Below are 21,170 nucleotides of genomic sequence, written 5' to 3'. Positions count from 1 at the left end.
TTTTATTTATTACAAATTTTGCAAAATTTGATTTATTTATTTTATTTTAAGTTTTAAATATAAATTATTTTGAATGATTAAATTTAATAAATAATTTGGAATTAGTTTGGTTAAATCATTATTTTTTAAGATTGTATATTTTTCGTGATTTAAGACACCTAATAAATAGTTGAAAAGGAAACTTAATTGAAGTGTATAATTTGACTCGTAGATTAAAGATAAAAGTAAAATTGAATCTGTTAAATTAAGGTTGTTTTTTAAGTGTTGGAAAATTAAACTTGTTATGTTGATACAGCCTAAACTTGTTGATAAAAATAATAAATCAATTAATTGATCACCTGAATTGATTGATTGAATGATTGCTAAATTTCTTAATTTCAATTCTTGATTAGTTGTTTCTTTTAATGATAATAGTAATTCTAATGTTTCTTTTGAAAATCCAAATAAAGATAACGACTCTACATCGCCACTCTGTTTTTCCTGTATATATCTTTTAAGTAAAAATGGTGGTAACATTGAAACATTGGTTTTGATGATGGACAAGGTTGGTTGTATATTGTTTTTTTGATTGATTCTTATAATATCTTTGAATTGTTTGAGATGTTTAAAATACCATAAACGATTATTGGGAATGGATTCTGGATTATAAATTTCGAGTGTAATTTGTTTATCATCTAAATTTAAACCTTCAAATTCTTTTGTAATATCGGTATTATTGTTGGAAGATTTTTCATCGTTAAAATTCAATGGAAAAGTTGAAAGATCATTCCAAAACAATGCAGAGTAGAAACCAGCCTTCATATTACTATAGTCACCATTGATTATTAATTCTGGTTCGGAAAACATTTTTCTTTTATTCTCAATGATTTGACCTTCTAAACCGCAACCCCAACCGTAAACTTTATAATCTTCAGTAATTGCTAAAGCGTGGCTGCTACCACATGATACTTTGATGATCTTTCTGCTTGTATCTGGTGATGGTATTTTGATTAAATTTACAGTGTTCTTTTTTAAATCACTTCCATAACCAAGTTGATAGATTTTATTATCGTCAGTGAGAGCTACCATTAATTTTTGACCAACTGAAACTTCAATTATTCTTTCGTTTGGTAAGGGACACATTGGTTTATAAAGACCTTCTCTACCGGATTCGATATGTTTTGGGGGAAGATATCTGCCAAGAAAAGCATTTATAAATAGTGTAAGTGGAGATGCTTTATGTAGTGTTGACCAATTCAATAGCGCATTTGCATTATCGTCAGTGACTGATTGTGAAACCAATTTTAATAAACCTTCTTCGAATCTCTTCATTTCGAATACTTTTGAATTTTGATATAGAGACAAGATAAAGTTACCAGTAATATAATTCGATGGAATTGAGACTAATTTGATACGATCAGAGTATAAAAATGAAATTATTAAAGTTAATTGGGGACTATTGATTTCTTTGTTCTCTATGACCAACTTTAATAGGCCATCCTTATTGGTTTCTGATGATTCGGTAATAAGTTTCTTGAAATAAGGTAAACGTGATAAAATAATCTTGTGGCAATAAATTTCTGATAATCCATCACTATTTACAACAACACAATCCGAAAAGAAATCCCTAGAGTTATATGAAGCTGAATATAATTGATCTGGAATTTTTAAATTACTATCTGGTGAAATATATCTAAAGTAATCGACTAAATAGGCTTCTAAAGGTTTACATTTATATAAATTGCAATGGAAATTTAACAAAGCTTCAGCATTTCTTCTTGATGTATTATTTGTGTAAATGAATGTAATAAAATCTATGAATTGATTCTTTTGCTCGGTAAGTGGTTGCTCTAAAATTTTTTTGATAATTTCTTGATTCTTTTCAGTTGTAGGTGAAAGTTTTAAAAATTTTTCAAAACTAATTTTAATTACACCATTATTGTTGTTTTTAAAAGACAGATCTCTTAAAAATTTGATATTTTCTATTAATTGAGAGTTGTTTTCAAATAATACTGATAATAATAATACTGAGTGAACATAGACCGTTTCTGATTTGCTTTGATCGGGATCATCAAATTCGATATGTAAATCAGAAAATTCTGGATTTGAAATAAATGATGAGAATTCGTGTGGTAATAATGATGGTGAAACTGATATTTCAGGTACAAAACTGATAGCTTTTTTACTTCCGTCAATATTTGGATAGGTTGATGGAATATCTTGGAAACCTAATTGAAGACGATCATTTCTACCCAATACATAAAGAAGGCCACTTGATGAAATGAAAGCACTATTAAAACCCCCAGCTTCGATCTTTATAATTTTTTCTGGCATTTCTATTTGCTTGATTTTACTAGAAAAGGTACCATCACGAGTAATATTTGAAAGACAACCAAAGCTATTTGAACCCCAACCATATACATCACCTTTGTCGGTCAATGCTAAAGAATGATGGAAACCTGTGGCAATAGACTTTACATTTCCCTTGAATTTATGAGGAAAAAGTGGAGTTTTTTGACGATAGGAGTTGGGTTCATGTTTAGCACCCCAGTTCCATACCAGACCATTTTTATCCAAGGCAGTAATGAAATAACGACCACAAGAAACTAAATTAATTGGCACTTTAAAATGTATTTTTTCAAAACTGTCGAAAGTTGTTTTGTAATTAGCATAGATTTCATTTTCATAGTTAAATTCAAAATCAATTCTTTCTCCATTGTTGATGATTTTGAAATTAGTTTGCACACATGAAAACTTTGACATTGAAATATCTTGAATATTTTCTTTTTTAATATTATCAATCAAATTTTTAGTGAAATTATGAAGTGAATACATTTTGGATTGTTTGAATTGTTTTTTTAATTTCTCTTCGTTTTCCTCTTTGATAACCTTAAAGTAAAAACATCTATACAACATTGACGCCAGACTTACATTGAAATTCTTTTTTAACTCTTCTTCAATAATTTTAATTAATTTGAAAATATTGTAGTTGAATTTTAAATAAATTTTACCCAATGCAAAAATTATCTTTAAATTAATTTAAAAAAAAATGATATTAAAATTTAATTACAACTATCTAATATTTGTGAAAGTTTTAATACTTAATACCTACTTTAATTTTTAATAAATTATCATCATTGATATCATTTGTTGGTTTTTCTTTAACTTGGTTTAATGAATCTAATAAACATTGACTGATCTCCTCAATATTTGAATTGGATTCATACAATTCAATTACTTTTTTAAATAATATACTTTCTCGTTTTTTATTTATTTTTTCTTCCATTTAATACAAATAATTTTATTTAAATATAAATATATATTTAACAAAATTTATTTGATGGGGTTGTGATTGAAAAAAAAAAAAGAAAAGAAAAAAAAAAATCCAAAAAATTTTTTTTTTATTTTTTAATAATTAATAATATTTATTTTTATCATTAATGAATTCAATAGAAAAATTGAATAATATTCATTTTCAAAATCACAACTTGAACAATTAAGTGCATAATATTATATGAATATTATAAATAACAATATTAATAACAAATGATTAAAATAATATTTTTATATGGAACCTAAAATAAAATTAATTTTTAGAAAAAAAATACAAATAATTTTATTTTTACATTAAGAGTTTTCTTTATTAACTATTATTATTATTGTTTTTGAATGTTTTATTTAATCAAAAATTGGTCTTTTATTCATTTCTAGTTCTTGTTTTGATTTTTGTTTAAAAGTTTTTGCAAAAGTTTCAGCAACTAAAATTGGGAATACAATTGAAGCTTCAGCATAGATTTTAACTGGTTTAGCATCTATAGATTTGAAAATAAATATTATGTTAGATTTTTTTTTTTTTTTTTATTATTTATTTTTTTATTTTACATACCCAATTTAATTTTTCCCCATGAAACAGCTTCATCAGGTCTAGCACCACTATCTGAACCGTCAAATTCATTTGCTGTGTTTAAAAAGACACAAAAATCTGAGCCATTACGGAATAAATTAGCATTGCAAATGTGATGTTTAATGACACCACCACCTAAAATAATAACACCTGACTTTTTAGCATAGACAGCATGATTATTGATAGCACGGATATCATTAATTGTGTCTAAAACAAGTCCTGGAGTATTATAAGAATGGAAATACATCATATCACCTATACTACCATCAGTCAATGCTGGGCAGTAAACTGGGATGTTGTTTTTCCATGCCCAATAGTAAATGGAATCTTCATGGTTGATTTCTTTACCTAAACGATTGATAACTCTTGATGGTGTCCAAAGGGTTCCGTTGGTCTTTTGCTCCTCTACCATCTTATCTAATATTGGCATGATCCAATCTTCAAATTTACAATAGTTATCATTGGGTACTAAAAGATTTCCAATTCTATTCAAACCTTTTCTACGAAGCTCTTGTCCTTTTAATGCAAAATCGCCCATGTATGTTGGTGCTAAACATTTGATAAAATCTTCTTCGATACCACCTGCAGTTGATACAATAACATCGACCATTGAATGTTGAACTAAATATTTAATAATATCTCTAATACCTGATGATACTAAATTACTGGTATAACCTAAAAATATTTTACATCTTGTTTGACCTCTTAGTCCATCATCTTCTTCACCTTCTGCCAATGGTTCATCACTTAAACGCCATTGAATCATTTTATTGATCTCATCAATTGCATTACCAACTGCTGATGCTTGAAACCCTGTATTTTTATATGACTCAAATAATTTACCATAATCCAAACCTTCATTAAAATCATAACCCTTTACTACACTTCGATTTTTTAAATCTTCAGCATTTGATTGAAAAAATACAGCTTCTTTAGCTGTTTCTGGTGCATTTACTTTATTTTCTGTCATTTATTTTTTTTATTTTTATTTATTTATTATATATAATTAAACAATTTGATGATATTTAAATTGTTTATGTTAAAAAAAAAGAAAAAATTAATTAAATTTTTTTTTTTTTTTTTTTTAATTTTTTCTCGTTTTTTTTTTTAATTATTTTTATTTTATTTTTATTTAAAAATGGGTAATTTAACAAAATAATAAATTTAACAAAAAAAAATTTATGTAATGCTATTTTTTAATTTTTAAATAGTTTTGATGAATGAAACTCTTATGATTATCCATCTTTTTTTATTTTGTTTATTCATTAAGTTATTATTGGTTTTTATTTATTTGATTTAAGATAATTTCTTTTTTTTGATTGATTTAAAAAGTCGCTAAATCCACCAACAAATGCTTTGGAATCATCAGTACAACCTTCAACTACCATTGGGCATGTTTGATGATATTTTGCCCTTTGGCCTAATCCAACTGATTCTTTTTCTAAAAATTCTTTCCATTCTTCTTTATCCACTTCGTTCACTGTTACTTTAATATTTTTATTTCCTTGTTCGATTGCATCCCCTAATTTAATCGCTCTTTGATAATAAGGGCCTAATTATAAATAAACAAAGTAAATTTATTTTATAAATTAGAAATATTTAAAATAATATTTTATGTTTATATCTATTAATAAATACAAGATGGGTAGCCATGAATAGTAAAACAAGTTTCTTCACCAAACAAAAAAGAGTTTAATGATTTCATATTTATTACATGTATATTGTGATTATTAACAAATAAAAATGAAATTAATTAAAAAAAAAAAAAATTTAAAAAAAAAAAAAAAAAAGAAAAATAAAATTTATTCGAAAAAAAAATAAAATAAAATAAAATAAATATTTATTCGTTTTTGTTTATTTTTGGTTTAATTATATGAATGTTTGAAAACTAATAATTCGTCATAAGGATTACCACTTATATTTAATAATTTTCCAAAAGCAGGTTCTGTTCTTAAACCTGATTTTTTTAAATTGATAATTTCATTTTTGAAATCTTGATCTTTTTCTAACAGAATTTGGTACTCTACAACCATGTGTCTATATGCATTTTGTTGCTTGGTTGGAATATTTTGAGTGAATATTTCAAACTCCATTCCATCTATTTTGAAATCGGAAAATAGTACTTCTTTACCCTCTCTGATGTATTCCCTAATGTTGAAATCGGTAAATTTTGAAAACTCTTTTAGCATGATTGATTTTAGTTCTTGTTTTCTTTCATTATTCTCCCAATAGCATATTATATCTAAATCTGATGACTCTGTGTTGATCTCTATTGGGATTGTACCTGTTAAAAGTGGTTGAAAGTCTTGTAAAATTTCCATGATTCTATTATCTTTTATGATTTGGTACGATCGTTTTTGAACTTCATTACCATCTTTTAAAAACTCAATGTTATTAAACTTATTTAGATCTGCCATCCCCACCAATATTTATTTTTAATAAAATAAAAAAAATAAATACAATTTTTTTCCCAAAAATACCCCAAAAAAATAAAAAAAAAAAATTAAAAAAAAAATTAAAAAAAAATTAAAAAACAGATAATTTAATATTTGATTTTTATTTATATTTAAACAGATAGTTTTTTAATTTTAAATTTTTTAAAAATTAAGAATATCTTTAAAAAAAATTTTTTTTTTTTTCCTTTTTAATTTTTTAAATAATTATAAATTATCTGTTTGAAAATATATTACAGCATGACTGAAAAAAGAAGAAGTTGTATTATTAACATAAATTCAATAACTAGTATTTCAAAAAGTGGTGTTCCCTTATTATCTGTATACTGTGCAAGCAAAGTATTTTTAGAAAATTTTCACTTTCTTTAAAATATGAATATGCTTCAAAAGGTATTTTAGTTCAATGTGTTACCCCAGCTGTTGTTGTTAGTAAATTGTCAAAGGTTGATAGACCTTTATTATTCATCCCATCATAGGATTTCGTTAAATCAGATTTTGCTACCATTGGTTACGAGAAGACCACAACAGTTTATTGAATTCATGAAATTCAAGCTTAAATATATAATAATATTTAAGAACATTATCTTTGAATATTTTTCTTTTTTTTTATATTCCATAAATAGTTCACAGCTTCTTTATGAGGAATTTACCAGAAAAAATCATAAATCAGATGTCTTATTATTATGGAGAAAGAAATAAAACTATTAAAATAAATATACATAATAATAAAAATTAGTTTTTATGTGGGTTTATTAACCTTTTATTTCTATTAAATGAATAATATTAATCAATTTTTATCCACCTAACTCCAACCAATTTTTAAAATGCTTATAAATTTAGCATTCACACATAAATTATATTTTTCTATTTTATTTTATATTTAAATTAAATTATATTATAATTTTTTTTTTTTTTAAAAATTAGTATGTTATGCAGATAAAAATAGAGTTTTTAAAAGATGTTGATGAGTTTCAAAAAGATCGCACAGATTAATAAAAAAATTAATACAATTTTTTCCCAAAAATTCGCCCTATCATAAAAAAAAAAAAATTAATTTTACATTACAACAAACTACGTGTCACCCCCATTTTTGTATCTTTCTATTTTAAAAAACTTAATCTTTTTTTTTTTATTTTAATTTTTTTTTTTTTAAAAATTTTTTTTTTTTTCAAAAAAACAATTTTTTTTTTTTATATCTCATATTTCCAATTTCTTATCATTTAACTTATATTTTAATTATTCAGTAGGTAGTTTATTTATAATAAATTATTAAAATAATTTTTATTAAAAACACTTTTAAAATAAAATTACTAATTTAAATTTAAAATTATTAAAAAAAAAGAAATGAACTTAAAAATCAAAAACCTCCTGTTACCATCTAAAGGTGAGCAGAATATTTTAAAAATTTTACTTTTGAAAAATCCCTTTAAAAGACAACCACCAGAAAAGTTTGCATTTGAAGGCCAACAACAGATTGTTTTAAATGAAACACATCTGAAAGACCCTTATAAAGGACAAACTCCTGAATGGTTAGCATCTCAAGGGGAGCAGACTTTGGTAATGGCCCTCAGAATAGTATTTGAAAATAAATCTAAAACTATTTTTCAAAATACTAGAAGGGCTATTACCGTGGTATATGATCATTTTTTATATTTCGTATTGTATGTATCTATTTATTTATATTTTATTACAATAAAAAAAATTAATTTTTTCTTTTTTTATTTTCTCTAAGTGAACAATACCAAATTATAAATGATATAGTACCACGGTAATGGCTCGTCTAGTATTTTGAAAAATAATTTTAGATTTATTTTCAAATACTATTCTTAGCGCTACCCATCCCGTCAATATATTTTAACCCGTGTGTTGGCTTTTTTTTAAAAACAAATTCAAAAATTATAAATAAAATTTTTTTACTTTTATAAACTTTTTTTTTTTTTGTAAATGCTTTAATTTTTTTTTTGTGAATGAAATTAAAGTATTTTTATTTATAATTATAAAATAATAAAAAAAGTGATAAATGTGGGAAATTAAAAAATTAAAAAAAAAAAAAAAAAAAAAAAAAAAAAAAAATTTTTTTTTTTCAAAATTAAATTTTTTAATTTTTCATTTTTCATTTTTTTTTTTTTTACTAAATTATTTATATTTTATGTGTATATAATTGTAAATAAACTTTAATAAATATACATATAATAATTAAATAATGTCACATTATAATAATAGTAATAGTACTGCAGGTGGCAGTGGGGGTGGAACACACCACAAAGAAAAACATCATGGATATCATAGTCATCAATATAGCAACTATTATGCATCGAAAATTGTGTATGATGGTAAACGTATGAGAAAAGCAGTGGTCAGAAAAACAGTAGATTTTAACTCTACTTTAATTAAGTACAACATGGCAAGAGTTTACCAGAGAGACTATAGAGATTTAGCAGTAGTACAACCAGATTCATTATATATTAGAGAAGTAAGTATAGATTATTAAAAAAAATATTTAAAATTAATATTAATATTTGATTTTTCTTTTAAAGATTTTACCACCGATTGCATTAGAATCAAATCCTATTACAAGTGTATGTTCAAGATTTATTCACACATCAGCAAATAAAGTTAAATATCCAATTAATTGTGTTTCGTGGACTCCAGAGGGTCGTAGATTGGTTACAGGTTCGTCAAGTGGTGAGTTTACATTATGGAATGGTTTAACTTTTAATTTTGAAACGATTCAACAGGCACATGATACAGCAGTTAGATCCATTATATGGTCTCACAACGAAGATTGGATGGTATCAGGGGATGATGGAGGTATTATAAAGTATTGGCAGGCAAGTATGAATTGTGTTAAATTTTTCAAAGCACACGATCAATCCAAAATTAGAGGTCTTAGTTTCTCACCAACTGATTTAAAATTAGCGTCATGTGCAGATGATAAAATTATAAAAATTTGGGACTTTGCAAGATGTACCGAAGAGAATCAATTAATAGGTCATGGTTGGGATGTCAAATGTGTGTCGTGGCATCCACAGAAATCATTGATAGTTTCAGGTGGTAAAGACAATAATATTAAATTATGGGATGCTAAAAGCGCTAAAAATATCACCACATTACATGGCCACAAGAGTACAGTCTCAAAAGTAGAATGGAATCAAAACGGAAACTGGATCGTCAGTGCAAGTTCAGATCAACTTTTAAAGCTTTTCGATATAAGAACGATGAGAGAATTGCAAACATTTAAAGGACATGGTAAAGAAGTTACAGCATTGGCACTACACCCATTTCACGAAGATCTTTTTGTTAGTGGCGATAAAGATGGTAAAATTTTATATTGGATTGTTGGAAGTCCTGATCCACAGGCTGAAATTCACTCTGCTCACGAAGCAGATGTTTGGTCTTTAAGTTGGCATCCAATTGGTCATATTTTAGCAAGTGGTTCAAACGATTTAACAACAAAGTTTTGGAGTAGAAATAGACCTGCTGACACAATGAAAGATAAATATAACAATCCAAATGCCTCGAAAGATGCTGTTGAAGACGAAGAGGATATCGATGACCAAGATGATCAATCTTTACCTGGTTTATCTTTACCTGGTTTGGGTAATTATAACCCAAATTTATTTAAACCCCATCAACAAATTTTACCTCAACAACCATCTCTATCAAATAGTTCACCTAAGACACAACAACAGCGTACATGAACCTCAGCAACCACAACAACCTCAGCAACCGCAACAACCTCAGCAACCACAACAGCAACTAGGTTCACCAAACTATATTCCTCCACAAGCTAAAATAAACTCACCAACCTCAAATATTACTGTACCAAACTCATCATTAATACCCACTCCACAACAACCATCATTACCAAATAATCCACCAACAACACAACAACAACCAATACCACATCCACCGAACTATATTTCTCAACAGCAACAGCAAACACAACAACCACAACCACCACAACAACAACCACAACAATCAATACCACAACAACCACACCCACCCCAACACAAACAATTTAATCCAAATCAACAACACCACTATAACCCACAACAACAAAAACAATTTAATCCAAATCAACAACAAAAACAATTTAACCAAAAGCAATTTAATCCAAATCAACAAATGGGCAATCCTCAATTTAAACAACAGCAACAATTTAACCAATTACCCCCACAATTTAACCAACAACAACATTATCAACAAAAACCTCCTCAATTTAATCAACAAAATTTTAATCAACAACCATTTAATCCACAAAATCAACAAAATCAACAAAATCAACAAAATCCACAAAATCCACAAAATCCACAAAATTTCAATCAAAACCAAAATCAGAACCAACAATTTAACCAACAAAACCAACAATTTAATCCACAAAATCAACAATTTAATCAACAGCATCAACCATTTAACCAAAATCAACAATTCAATCCACAACACCAACAATTTAACCAAAATCCAAATATAGTTCCTCCACCCTCAAGATTTAATCCAAAACATCAACAACAACAGCAGCAACAACAGCAACAACAACAACAATACAACCAACAAAGACCTCAATATTAAAATATAGCTTATTTTTATATTAAATTTTAAAAATAAAACAATTTTTTTTTTTTTTTAAAAAATTTTACGGATATTTTCAAGAAAATTAATTTTTTTTTTTTCGATAACCCAATTATTTTCAAAACCGCTCCATAAATAATTATTAAAAATATATATTATAATAATAATTATTTGTGTCTCATACAATTTTATACCCATTTTTTTATTTTTTAAAAAATAAAAAATAAAATATGAAACTAATAATTTTTTTATTTTTTTTTTCATTTTTTTTAATTAAATGTGAATCCACACAATTAGATTGTTTTTATAATTTTTATTCAGCGACTGGGAGAACAATACCAGTAATTCCACAAGAATCAGATGTATGCAATATTGAAGGTTTTCTATGCAATGGTAGTTCAGAGATTATAGAAATTAACATTGATCAATTAAATGGTTTCAATAATATAGTTAATGGTAATTTAATTCAATGTTTTAATAAACTATCTCAAATGTAACTTTTATTATTATTATTATTATTATTATTATTATTATTATTATTATTACTATTTATATTGTCATATGTGCAAATTATAATTATAATAGTACTTACTTTTTATTTATAATTCTAGGACCTTAAATAATTTTACTCTTGCTGATGATTTTCTTTCAAATAATGATTATTACAATCAAATTATGCAAATTAAAATTTTTTATCCAAAATCTTACCGTCTAAATAATATAGCAAGTAATATTAGGGATCTAACTATCAAAACTTTGGATATATACCAACCAGGTCTCGAAAGCAATCAAATATCACTTGATATTTTTTCAAATGTTCACAATTTGTAAGTAATACTTTATAATTCTTAATGTATGGAATTGTGAATTAACAAAAATGTTTTTTTATAAAAACTCCAGAAATTTACTTGATGTATCGGCTGTTGGTCAACAAGTTGTAACATTTACACCACAAACAGTTTTAAATACTTTTCCAAAGAGCTTGTATGTATGCCAATTATATATATATAAATATATATAAATTTATTTACTTTTTTTTTTTTTTTAACCACAGCAATATTTTTTCAAAATCACTTCCATCATTACATAATTTTTATGCTTCTATAATTTCTATTCGTTTGCAGTCACAATTTACATGGAGCAATTTTGATACCTATTATAATGTATCTGACTTAATGTAAGTTATATAAAATTATAAACAAGTGTTGGTAAAATATAAATTAATTTATATAAAATAAATTAGTGATATCTCTTCAAAGGATTTAGGTACATGTATCCCATTAACAGATATTCAAGGTAAAGTCGAAATGAAAACTAAACAATTAAATATAGGTTTATGCATTGAAACAAATCCAAATAAAATTGATATGTCATTAAATTATCCAAATTTAGAAATATTACAAATTTCTTCAACAAAAAAATTTTATAACTCAGAGTTCCAATTTTCTAAAGTTCCAGAAACACTTAGTTCATTCCTTTTAGATAGTTCATCATTTGGTGGTTTAGAATATGTATTTGATGTATTAAGAAATGTTAAAAGTGTAGAACTAAGAAAAAATACCATCACCAACTCTTTTTTACCAGAATATACATTAACTCCGGGTATGAATTTATTTTTAGATTTATCCAATAATAATCTTTCAGGTTCAGTTCCACTATCATATTGTAAAGCTAAATTGGTTAATTTATCAAACAATAAGCTATCTGGGTAAGTTATTAAATCAAATATATATAACTTTATTAAATATATTTTACTAATAAAAACTATTTAGAGCCATACCTGATTGTTTCTTATGCTACATGAAAAACAACTTTGAAAATTATTTCGAGAATAATCAATTTTCAAATTATGACCAAATTGGTAAATGTGAGGATAAAATTATTCCAAATTTAAGAGTCGATTCAGAAACTAAAAAGATTTATTTAGAGGGTTCAAATCTTGGTTTTGATTCAAATTCAATAACAACCACCCCACCTCTAGTTTGGTTCATTCAAATTCCATCAGAATTATTTATTGCAGATTATTCTCAATATATGGGAACATTAGATAAATTGTTCAATATTAAATTCAATATACCAAACCAGAGTTTCACCCTTAGAACCATTAGAACCAAACCACTTGTTAACACTGTAACTGCCTATAGTACTGGAACAGTTCAATTTACTGGTCAAGATTTCACCTATGATAAATCAAAGATTGTAATCACAATAAACCAGTATGACTGTGTAGTTAAAAGTTCAACTTATAATAGTGTTATTTGCGAATTAGTTAATATGCCAAAGTCCTTATATGCTACAAACATGATCACCTATATTACTGTAATGGATCTCTACAAGAACTATACCAGTCAAATCACTGTTGATTTTGATTATCCAAATGATAAAACATCCACTATTTTTCAATGTCCCAACGATTGTAATGGAAGAGGTATCTGCTATTCAAGCTTAGGTCAGTGTATATGTCAACCAAATACTCTAAATCCAAACTGCCAATTGAATTGTAACTTTGGTACTTATAATGCTACATCAGATTCTTGCGTTTGTGACTCAAAACACCAAGGGTATTTTTGTAAAGATCCATATTTTCAATGCCCTTCATTAACTGCCGCACCATGTAATGGAAATGGTTTGTGTAACAACTCCACCGGTGTATGCACCTGTTTTCCAGGTATAGAAGGAGATGATTGCTCTAAAGTTTTACTTAAATGCCCAAATGATTGTACCAATCCACTTCAAGGTACTTGCGATACTAGTTCTGGTAGTTGTATTTGTAAGCCCTATTTCAGCGGAAATGATTGTAGCATAAAAAATTGTATCAATAATTGCACAAATTCAGGAAACTGTGTAAATGGTATTTGCCAATGCTTCCCCGGAAAAACCTTAGATGATTGTAGTGGTATACAATGCCCCAATGATTGTTCAAATGGTAATGGAACCTGTAACTATTCAACTGGTGTTTGCACATGCAATCCAGGAAGAGTCGGTCATGACTGTAGTGGTATACAATGCAAGGTTGAGTGCCAAAACGGAGGTACTTGTGACAATACACGTGGTGAATGCCGTTGTAAAGCGAATTGGAGAGGTAACGAATGTACAATTCCCGTTCATTATATTAGCTCAATCGAACCTTGCCCAGTTTCAGGTGGTCAGGTTACAATATATGGATGGTTTGGGTCAATTCACCAAAATTTAACAATTTCAGTTGGTGACCTATCTTGTACCGATATTATTGAAACAGAAACAATTCTTATATGCACATTAGGAGGTGGTGAAGGAACTAAGAGTGTTAATGTTACTCAAAATGGTAGTAGCTTCTTTGGCAAAAATAAATTTCAATATTATAACCCAGTTATGAAATGTCCAAATAATTGCACTAATCTAAAGGTGCATGCGATACCACCAGTGGTCAATGTATTTGCACTAAAGAATTTTCTGGTTTCGATTGTTCATTACCAGCCCAGCAACAACAACCATCAAACACAACAGAACCAGTTAAAGAGATTCCACAGTCAACTACAGCTATCGATATTGATAAAGGTTTAGCAACTATTAGTAATCAAGATACCAATTATGAAATTTCAATTATTTCATTAGTGGAGATCGATATCTATGGTAAAAAAGTCAAAAACAATCTATTACAAAAGAAATGGAATATTACCACCGAACAAAATATTTATCAATTCTCACAAACCATTGACAATGAACAATACGCAGAAGGCCAAGATATTTGTTTAGTAACCTATACTATTGAAGAAATTAAAAAAACAAGACAATATGAATTTGCAGGATTAAAATTAGATATTAATGAAGGTGGTCTTAAAGTATCTGTAAACATTTCGAAATATCAATTCCAAAATGCATTAAATACATTACAATTAAGATTTTTATCAGCCTCAAGTGAATCAACAACACCACAACCCAATCAAAACAATCAATGTAACCAAAAAGAATCAACAATAGATGTTTCCAATATTGACCCAAATCAAACTTTGAACTATATCAGTATAACCAAAAATAACAAACAGCTTTCTGGTAGATTTATTAATAAAGTAGTATCAGATACTAGAAATACATTCATGTCGAGTGAAGTAGTAACAGAACTTTCAAACTCTTCAACAATCGTTGTAGGTTTAAATTTACCACATTGCACAGATGAATGTTATATTGATCCTGGTATGTATTAAAACATAAAAATATATGCACATATAAAAAAATATTAATATTTATTTTTTTTAAACTTAGATTTTTCTGTATTGGTAACATCAGATTTCAAATCAAGCTGTAATGGAGACAAATCGAAAAACTGGGTCATTCCTGTAGCAGTAGTTGTTCCATGTGTATTTGTTATTGCTCTAATTTTTGCATCAATTGTAATTTACAGAAAATATAGATACCCAATCAGACTTTTTATACTATCAAAAAAATCAAACTCTTCTTTAAAAAGTACAAAATTAAGAAACTTTTAGATAAATAATAAATAATTTACACACTTTGCGCTTTTTTTTTAAGATAAAATTTTAGAAACTAGCTTAACATTTATTTTTTTATTTAAAAAATTAATATTTATATAATAAATAAAAAGAAATAATTAAAAATAATTAATTAAAATAAGTATAATAATTATTATAATTATTTAATTTGAGAAAATTAAACCACCAAGTATACCAGTAATACTTCCAATAATAGCATTCTCAATATTGTCACCAGTCTTTTCGTTTACAGTTTGACCATTTCCACCTTTACTTTTGTCAACTTCATTAATTTCGTTGGTTGCACTCTGTATGAAAAAAAAATTAAAAAAAAGAAAATTAGTATTTTTATTATTAAAAATAGAGAGTATTATTAATGTGATGAATTACAATTATTGAAATTAATAAGATTAATAAGATGAAAAATAAAAAATATTTGAACATTTTCTTGAAAATTGTATCTTATTTTAAAAGTTAAAAATATGATGATGATATGATATTGAAAATAAAAAATTAAAAAAAATTAAATTATTTATAACAATTTTTAAAAAAAAAAAAGAAAATAATAAATAATAATAATATTAATAAAATAATACTATTTTTTTAAAATAAATTAATAGATATATAAACATGCACAAATATATATAAAGATATATATTTTAATTAAACTTTTATATATAATATATTCAGTGTTTATGTACATAAGTATATTTTACTCATTCTTGTAATCCCTTTTAAAGAAATTTTTTTCTTATTTCCAAGCAAGGGATTTATCTACAATTTTTTTTCTCTAATTATTTTTTTGAGATTTAATTAATAAAATTTAAAAGAAACCATTTCTTCAAAAGGAAAATTAATAATAAATAAAATAAGAGTATATCATAATTCTATTAATATTTTAAAAAAGAAAAAACAATTAATACAAAATTAACCCAAAATCCATATATTTACTCACACACTCATACAAAATAAAATGAATTATATTTTGGGGGTACCCATGCTTGAATAAAAATATTTTTTGATAACACCCCATATATGGCTAAAATTATAGAGAATGTATCATAGATTTAATTAATTAAATTTTATTTTTTTTAAATTATTTTTTTTATTTTTTTTTTCTTTGGGGTTAATTTTTTATGTGTATGTATTTAGATTTTATTTTTATTTTTCTTCCTCTTAATCAATGTATATATAATAAATAATAAATTAAAAAATAAAATAGGAAATTAACAATAAAATAGATTTTTTTTGTATGAAACAATTTGTATTTATTGGATTTGTTACATTATGTAAGTTCTAATATTGCATATATAATTTATTTTAAACAAGAATTTAAGAATTTTTGTAAATTTTCTTTTTTAATATTTTATTTATTATTTTTATTTTTTTAAATTATTAATTATGTATTATTTAAAATATACAACTAAAAGTCGATATGTTTGGATTGTTTTATTGTGTGATCGTTGACAATAGATGGTGATAACAACATAAAATTCACAATGAAATGATATATGAACAAAAATAGACTATTTATTCACATTAATCAAATAGAACTAATGTTTCTATAAATATCTATAATGGGTAATTTATTTCTAAATAAAAAAATAAAAAAGAAAAAAAACTATATAAAAATAAAATTACTATGTGGATAGGGAAAAAATTAAAAATAACTTTTTCAAAAATGCTCATAACTGCAAATCAGAAAACAAAAAATAAAAAAAAAAATAAAAAAAAAAAAATAAAATTATAACTCCCAATCTTTTTTCGTTTTTTTTTTTTTTTGTAAAAAGTTAATAATTTTTTACATTTAGTGTCAAAAGAAATCAAATTAAAAAAAAAATCACACAACACAATTTTTAAAAAAAAAAAAAATTTTTATGTCATCAAATTTTTAATTTTAAATAAAACAATTGTTTTTTTTTTTTATTTATTTATTTATTTATTTATTTATTATTTAATATTTATTATTTATTAATTTATTTATTAGTTTATTTAATAATTTTTATTTTTATTTCAATTTAATATATTTTTCTTTTTGTATACAAAATAAATGATCTATAATAATAACGAAAAAGATAATTCTGTTTTATTTTTCAAAATTTGGAGACAAAGATATTTAAAAAGACAGATAGAGAAACATCTAGAGTTATACAAAAAATATGATACTGTAGAAGTTAATAGTTTAAAAGAGTTAATTTTTATAAATAGTAATAGTAATCCATATAGATTATATATTTCAAAGATTAGATACAACTGTAATGAACCAATAACAACTATCGGATTAATTCCAGAAAATGTAACTACAATTATATTTGGTGACGAATTTAATCAGAGTATTGCACCTGCAGGATCAATACCCAATACTATTACCACCATTGTGTTTGGAAGAAGCTTTAATCAACCTTTAAAACCTATTGACTCATGTTTGGCACAATCAGTAATAGAATTTGCAATCGATAAATATTTTACACAGATTATAAATTTAGATGGTGGAATAATAGAAAATGAGCACCGTCATGACCGTAAACAAAATAAGAAATTAAAGTTTGGTAGATCATTCAAACCTGCTGGCTCTATCCCAAAAGTACATACACTATCATTTGGTAAAGATTTTAATCAGCCATTAGAGCCTGGAGCAATACCTTTAACAGTTCGCTCTCTCTCATTCTCCGATGAGTTTAATCAACCTATATTACCTGGTGCTCTTCCTAGTTCATTAGAATCTCTCTCTTTTGGTCGTTACTTCAATCAGCCATTAGAGCATAATTCAATTCCACAGGGGTTAAAGGTTATTCGATTTGGAAAATATTTTAATCAAGTTATTAAGGAAGGTATAATATCGCCAAATACTATAATAATAAGATAAAGTAATTTTTATTTAAACTGTATATAAATTTATAAAATAAAATTTTTTTTTAATTATTAAATAAATTTTATATAATCAAATATTATTTTTTCTGAAATAATGGTTTTTAATACTTTTATTACAATATTATTATTTTTTTAATATAAAAAAAAAAAAAAAAAGCGGAGTTGGAATAAATTATTATTTTTACATTAATATTTGTTAAGATTTACTGCAGTTGTTGGTGGTGAGGATGTTTGAGGTGATTGTTGTGGTGGTGGGTTTGATGATGGAGTTGGTTGTTGTGGCGATGGGGTTGGTTGTGGTGATGGAGTTGGTTGTTGTGGTGGTGGGTTTGGTCTAAATTTATATTTCTTTGCAAATGAAAGGAATTGAGTTGGTACTTCACGTAAAACTTCAGAGGCTAAAAGCTCGAAAGGTTTACCATTAAAATCTCTCATTGGGACAAATTGTACAATATCTCTTTCTGCTTTTACACCACCGCTTTGAAGAACTGCATCATCACCATCCAAAATATTCATATTGGTAAAGTCAGCATTTCCAACACCGACAATGATAATTGAAAGTGGAAGATGTGATGCTTTAACAATTGCATCAATTGTGTTTTCAGCATCAAGAATTTCACCATCAGTAATAATCTTTTAAAAAGTAAATATTAGTATATTATATAATTTGTCGATATAAATGAAAAGAGTAGGTACTTACCAATAAGATTGTATATTTTTGATTGCTTTGAGATTGGCCTTGTGATGCATATCTAGCTGCCATATTGATCAATGGTGCAAAGTAAGTTGGGCCATGTAATTGAACTTTATTGATATTTTGATAATAGCAATCCAAAATACCGCCAACCCCATTACATAAATAGTTGGCTGGATCTAATGACATTGGGAAACAATGTGAAACTTGGTTTTGGCCTGGGATAATACCACCGAAACCATATGTTGGGACTAATGGTGATGAACTATATGGCATTAAAACATTTCCAATGGATACGATTGCATTTGCATATTGATTTGGAATGGTTGGATGTTTCTAGATTATAGTTTGCTAAATATTAGTTTATAAATCTTTAATTATATTTGAATATTGTTTGATGTCCTATTATCCTAAAATAAAACCTGTTTTATTATAAAACTTACATAATGTAAACTTGTATTTAAATTTGGATCACCATTGGAGGCAGTACAATCGATACCAACGATTAGGTTCATTTGACATCCACCTATAATATATTCTAAGAATTGATATTCTCTTTCAATGATGCAATCGGTAACTTGAACGGTACCACTGTTTTTATAATCGCTCTTTTTCTGTTTTTTATGGTGGTTAATTACATTATATGTTTGATTTGGTTTTAATAATTCGTTTGTAGTAGTCTATAATTATAAAAATGATTATTAATATATGATAATTGAAAAATTCTTGAATATTAAACCTACAATATATTCGCCAATAACATCATTTTTACCAAATCTATCCCAATCATAAAATTCGAATTTCATTTCTCTATCTAAATCACTGTTACAAAATTCATCGAGCTTCATACTGAAATTAGAGAACACTGGGTTTAATGTCTAGATTTTTTATGTTAGTTTATTAAATATAATATATTGATTTTGTTATATGTGAAAATTACTTACATTCTTTTGAACTGGAGATTCATAAATTTTAACAAACTCTCCATTGGGTGATCTTTTTGAAAGAATAAAGAATGGATCAGATTTACCTATTAAATAATAAATATATTAGTATTGGGGTTATATCAAAGAGTGATATTTTATAAAATTTACCAATTAAATCTTTTTTATCAAACTTGGTACCAACTAATGTGAATTTGATAGTTTGTAATGAGTTTTTAATTTCTTCAGAAACAACAGTAATTGTTCCAGCCTTTTTACCGTCTTTAGTTTTTAACTCCATAGTTGATGTTTGACCTGGTTTCGATAAAATTGATGTTAAAGTACAACTCTATCGATAAAGTTAAATATTAATATCAATTGAGATATAGATAATATTGTACAAGTGTACTATAGAATACTTACAACGCTACCGATGAAATCTTCATCATTTTTATCTACATCATGTACATCAATTCTAAGATGTTGAACTTCTTCAAAACGAAAATCTATAAAATGATATTTGTTTAGTAAAAATTATCATCGTTGTTTTAAAATTAATTTTCATCATTAATATACATACCAACAGCTACTGGAGTTTGAAAAATTGGATTTAAGTTATTTTGAATAGTTTCAGTTTTGCCAACAATATTATAATGGCCAGTATTTATATCCTTTAAGAATACAGATACTCTTGGGTCTGATTTACTAAGAACTGTATTTTTAAATTAAGAGTTTATATTAGTAATAGTTTAAAAAACTTTTGAATATTATTATAACTATTGTTATTATTACTATTATTATTCTTATTATTATTATGAAGCTATTATATTTAAATGAATTTACATACCATCTAAATCTTTTAATTTTTTACAGGAGAATCTTAATTCTATTTTACTGGTTGGTTTTTGTGGGGAGATCATTTTAAAGATAAATATACAATAATAAATGTGTATGTATTATTTATTTGTATTCCTTTTAAATTAACTAAAATTTTAAAAATAAATATTTAAATAAAAAAATTAAAATTTTTTAATTATTTTTTTTTTTTTATTTTTTTTTAATTTTTTTTTAAAAGTTATTTTAAATTTTTTTTTTTGAAGTAAATATCTTCTAAAAGCGATGTGATATGGGGTCATTTTCATACTTTCACAATGAAAACGGAGTGGTGTCAATGTCTTTCTGTGTTTAATTTATTTATTTTTATTTGTCAATATTTTGTTAAAGCATGCACCATTTTTTGATTGCATTTTTTGATTAATAAAACAAGAAATATATTTGAAAAAAAGTAATTATAATAAAACAAAT

General features: G+C 25.4%; 10 protein-coding genes across 10 annotated transcripts; 4 read left to right on the top strand and 6 right to left on the bottom strand.

The window, feature by feature from the left end:
• Positions 1–36: 36 nt before the first annotated feature.
• Positions 37–3,265, bottom strand: DICPUDRAFT_75704 (uncharacterized protein; the record flags this gene model as incomplete). Its single annotated transcript, XM_003284682.1, has 2 exons — positions 37–3,006; positions 3,092–3,265. The coding sequence occupies 2 exons, from the start codon at positions 3,263–3,265 to the stop codon at positions 37–39; spliced, it is 3,144 nt and encodes a 1,047-aa protein (XP_003284730.1).
• Positions 3,266–3,657: 392 nt separating this feature from the next.
• On the bottom strand, positions 3,658–4,853 carry DICPUDRAFT_75703 (uncharacterized protein; the record flags this gene model as incomplete). The annotated part of the gene is made up of 2 exons (XM_003284681.1): positions 3,658–3,791; positions 3,866–4,853. The coding sequence occupies 2 exons, from the start codon at positions 4,851–4,853 to the stop codon at positions 3,658–3,660; spliced, it is 1,122 nt and encodes a 373-aa protein (XP_003284729.1).
• Positions 4,854–5,166: 313 nt separating this feature from the next.
• DICPUDRAFT_28107 (uncharacterized protein) lies at positions 5,167–5,588 on the bottom strand (the record flags this gene model as incomplete). The annotated part of the gene is made up of 2 exons (XM_003284680.1): positions 5,167–5,435; positions 5,522–5,588. The coding sequence occupies 2 exons, from the start codon at positions 5,586–5,588 to the stop codon at positions 5,167–5,169; spliced, it is 336 nt and encodes a 111-aa protein (XP_003284728.1).
• A 160-nt stretch (positions 5,589–5,748) lies between these two features.
• On the bottom strand, positions 5,749–6,300 carry DICPUDRAFT_86401 (uncharacterized protein; the record flags this gene model as incomplete). Its single annotated transcript, XM_003284679.1, has 1 exon — positions 5,749–6,300. One exon carries the CDS (start codon positions 6,298–6,300, stop codon positions 5,749–5,751), a length of 552 nt encoding a protein of 183 aa, XP_003284727.1.
• A 1,380-nt stretch (positions 6,301–7,680) lies between these two features.
• DICPUDRAFT_75700 (uncharacterized protein) lies at positions 7,681–8,378 on the top strand (the record flags this gene model as incomplete). The annotated part of the gene is made up of 2 exons (XM_003284706.1): positions 7,681–7,997; positions 8,351–8,378. 2 exons carry the CDS (start codon positions 7,681–7,683, stop codon positions 8,376–8,378), a joined length of 345 nt encoding a protein of 114 aa, XP_003284754.1.
• Positions 8,379–8,539: 161 nt separating this feature from the next.
• DICPUDRAFT_148551 (uncharacterized protein) lies at positions 8,540–10,908 on the top strand (the record flags this gene model as incomplete). Its single annotated transcript, XM_003284705.1, has 3 exons — positions 8,540–8,809; positions 8,874–9,936; positions 10,007–10,908. The coding sequence occupies 3 exons, from the start codon at positions 8,540–8,542 to the stop codon at positions 10,906–10,908; spliced, it is 2,235 nt and encodes a 744-aa protein (XP_003284753.1).
• A 230-nt stretch (positions 10,909–11,138) lies between these two features.
• On the top strand, positions 11,139–15,374 carry DICPUDRAFT_75698 (uncharacterized protein; the record flags this gene model as incomplete). Its single annotated transcript, XM_003284704.1, has 8 exons — positions 11,139–11,401; positions 11,520–11,735; positions 11,809–11,892; positions 11,963–12,085; positions 12,152–12,616; positions 12,681–14,266; positions 14,365–15,081; positions 15,151–15,374. The coding sequence occupies 8 exons, from the start codon at positions 11,139–11,141 to the stop codon at positions 15,372–15,374; spliced, it is 3,678 nt and encodes a 1,225-aa protein (XP_003284752.1).
• Positions 15,375–15,414: 40 nt separating this feature from the next.
• Positions 15,415–15,859, bottom strand: DICPUDRAFT_71712 (uncharacterized protein). Its single transcript, XM_003284678.1, has 2 exons — positions 15,768–15,859; positions 15,415–15,685 (listed from the first exon to the last, which is right to left on the bottom strand). Exons 1-2 carry the CDS (start codon positions 15,819–15,821, stop codon positions 15,542–15,544), a joined length of 198 nt encoding a protein of 65 aa, XP_003284726.1. The 5' UTR covers positions 15,822–15,859; the 3' UTR covers positions 15,415–15,541.
• A 1,568-nt stretch (positions 15,860–17,427) lies between these two features.
• Positions 17,428–18,243, top strand: DICPUDRAFT_148547 (uncharacterized protein; the record flags this gene model as incomplete). The annotated part of the gene is made up of 1 exon (XM_003284703.1): positions 17,428–18,243. One exon carries the CDS (start codon positions 17,428–17,430, stop codon positions 18,241–18,243), a length of 816 nt encoding a protein of 271 aa, XP_003284751.1.
• Positions 18,244–18,434: 191 nt separating this feature from the next.
• DICPUDRAFT_53159 (uncharacterized protein) lies at positions 18,435–20,785 on the bottom strand (the record flags this gene model as incomplete). Its single annotated transcript, XM_003284677.1, has 9 exons — positions 18,435–18,881; positions 18,949–19,278; positions 19,386–19,622; positions 19,686–19,820; positions 19,887–19,972; positions 20,037–20,214; positions 20,289–20,371; positions 20,446–20,577; positions 20,713–20,785. The coding sequence occupies 9 exons, from the start codon at positions 20,783–20,785 to the stop codon at positions 18,435–18,437; spliced, it is 1,701 nt and encodes a 566-aa protein (XP_003284725.1).
• Between the last annotated feature and the right edge of the window lie 385 nt (positions 20,786–21,170).

The sequence above is a fragment of the Dictyostelium purpureum genome (assembly GCF_000190715.1).
Source record: "Dictyostelium purpureum unplaced genomic scaffold DICPUscaffold_30, whole genome shotgun sequence".
In the NCBI taxonomy this organism is placed as follows: Eukaryota; Evosea; class Eumycetozoa; order Dictyosteliales; family Dictyosteliaceae; genus Dictyostelium; species Dictyostelium purpureum.
The sequence above is the reverse complement of the archived record's forward strand: the minus strand, read 5'-3'. Positions and strand labels throughout refer to the sequence as shown.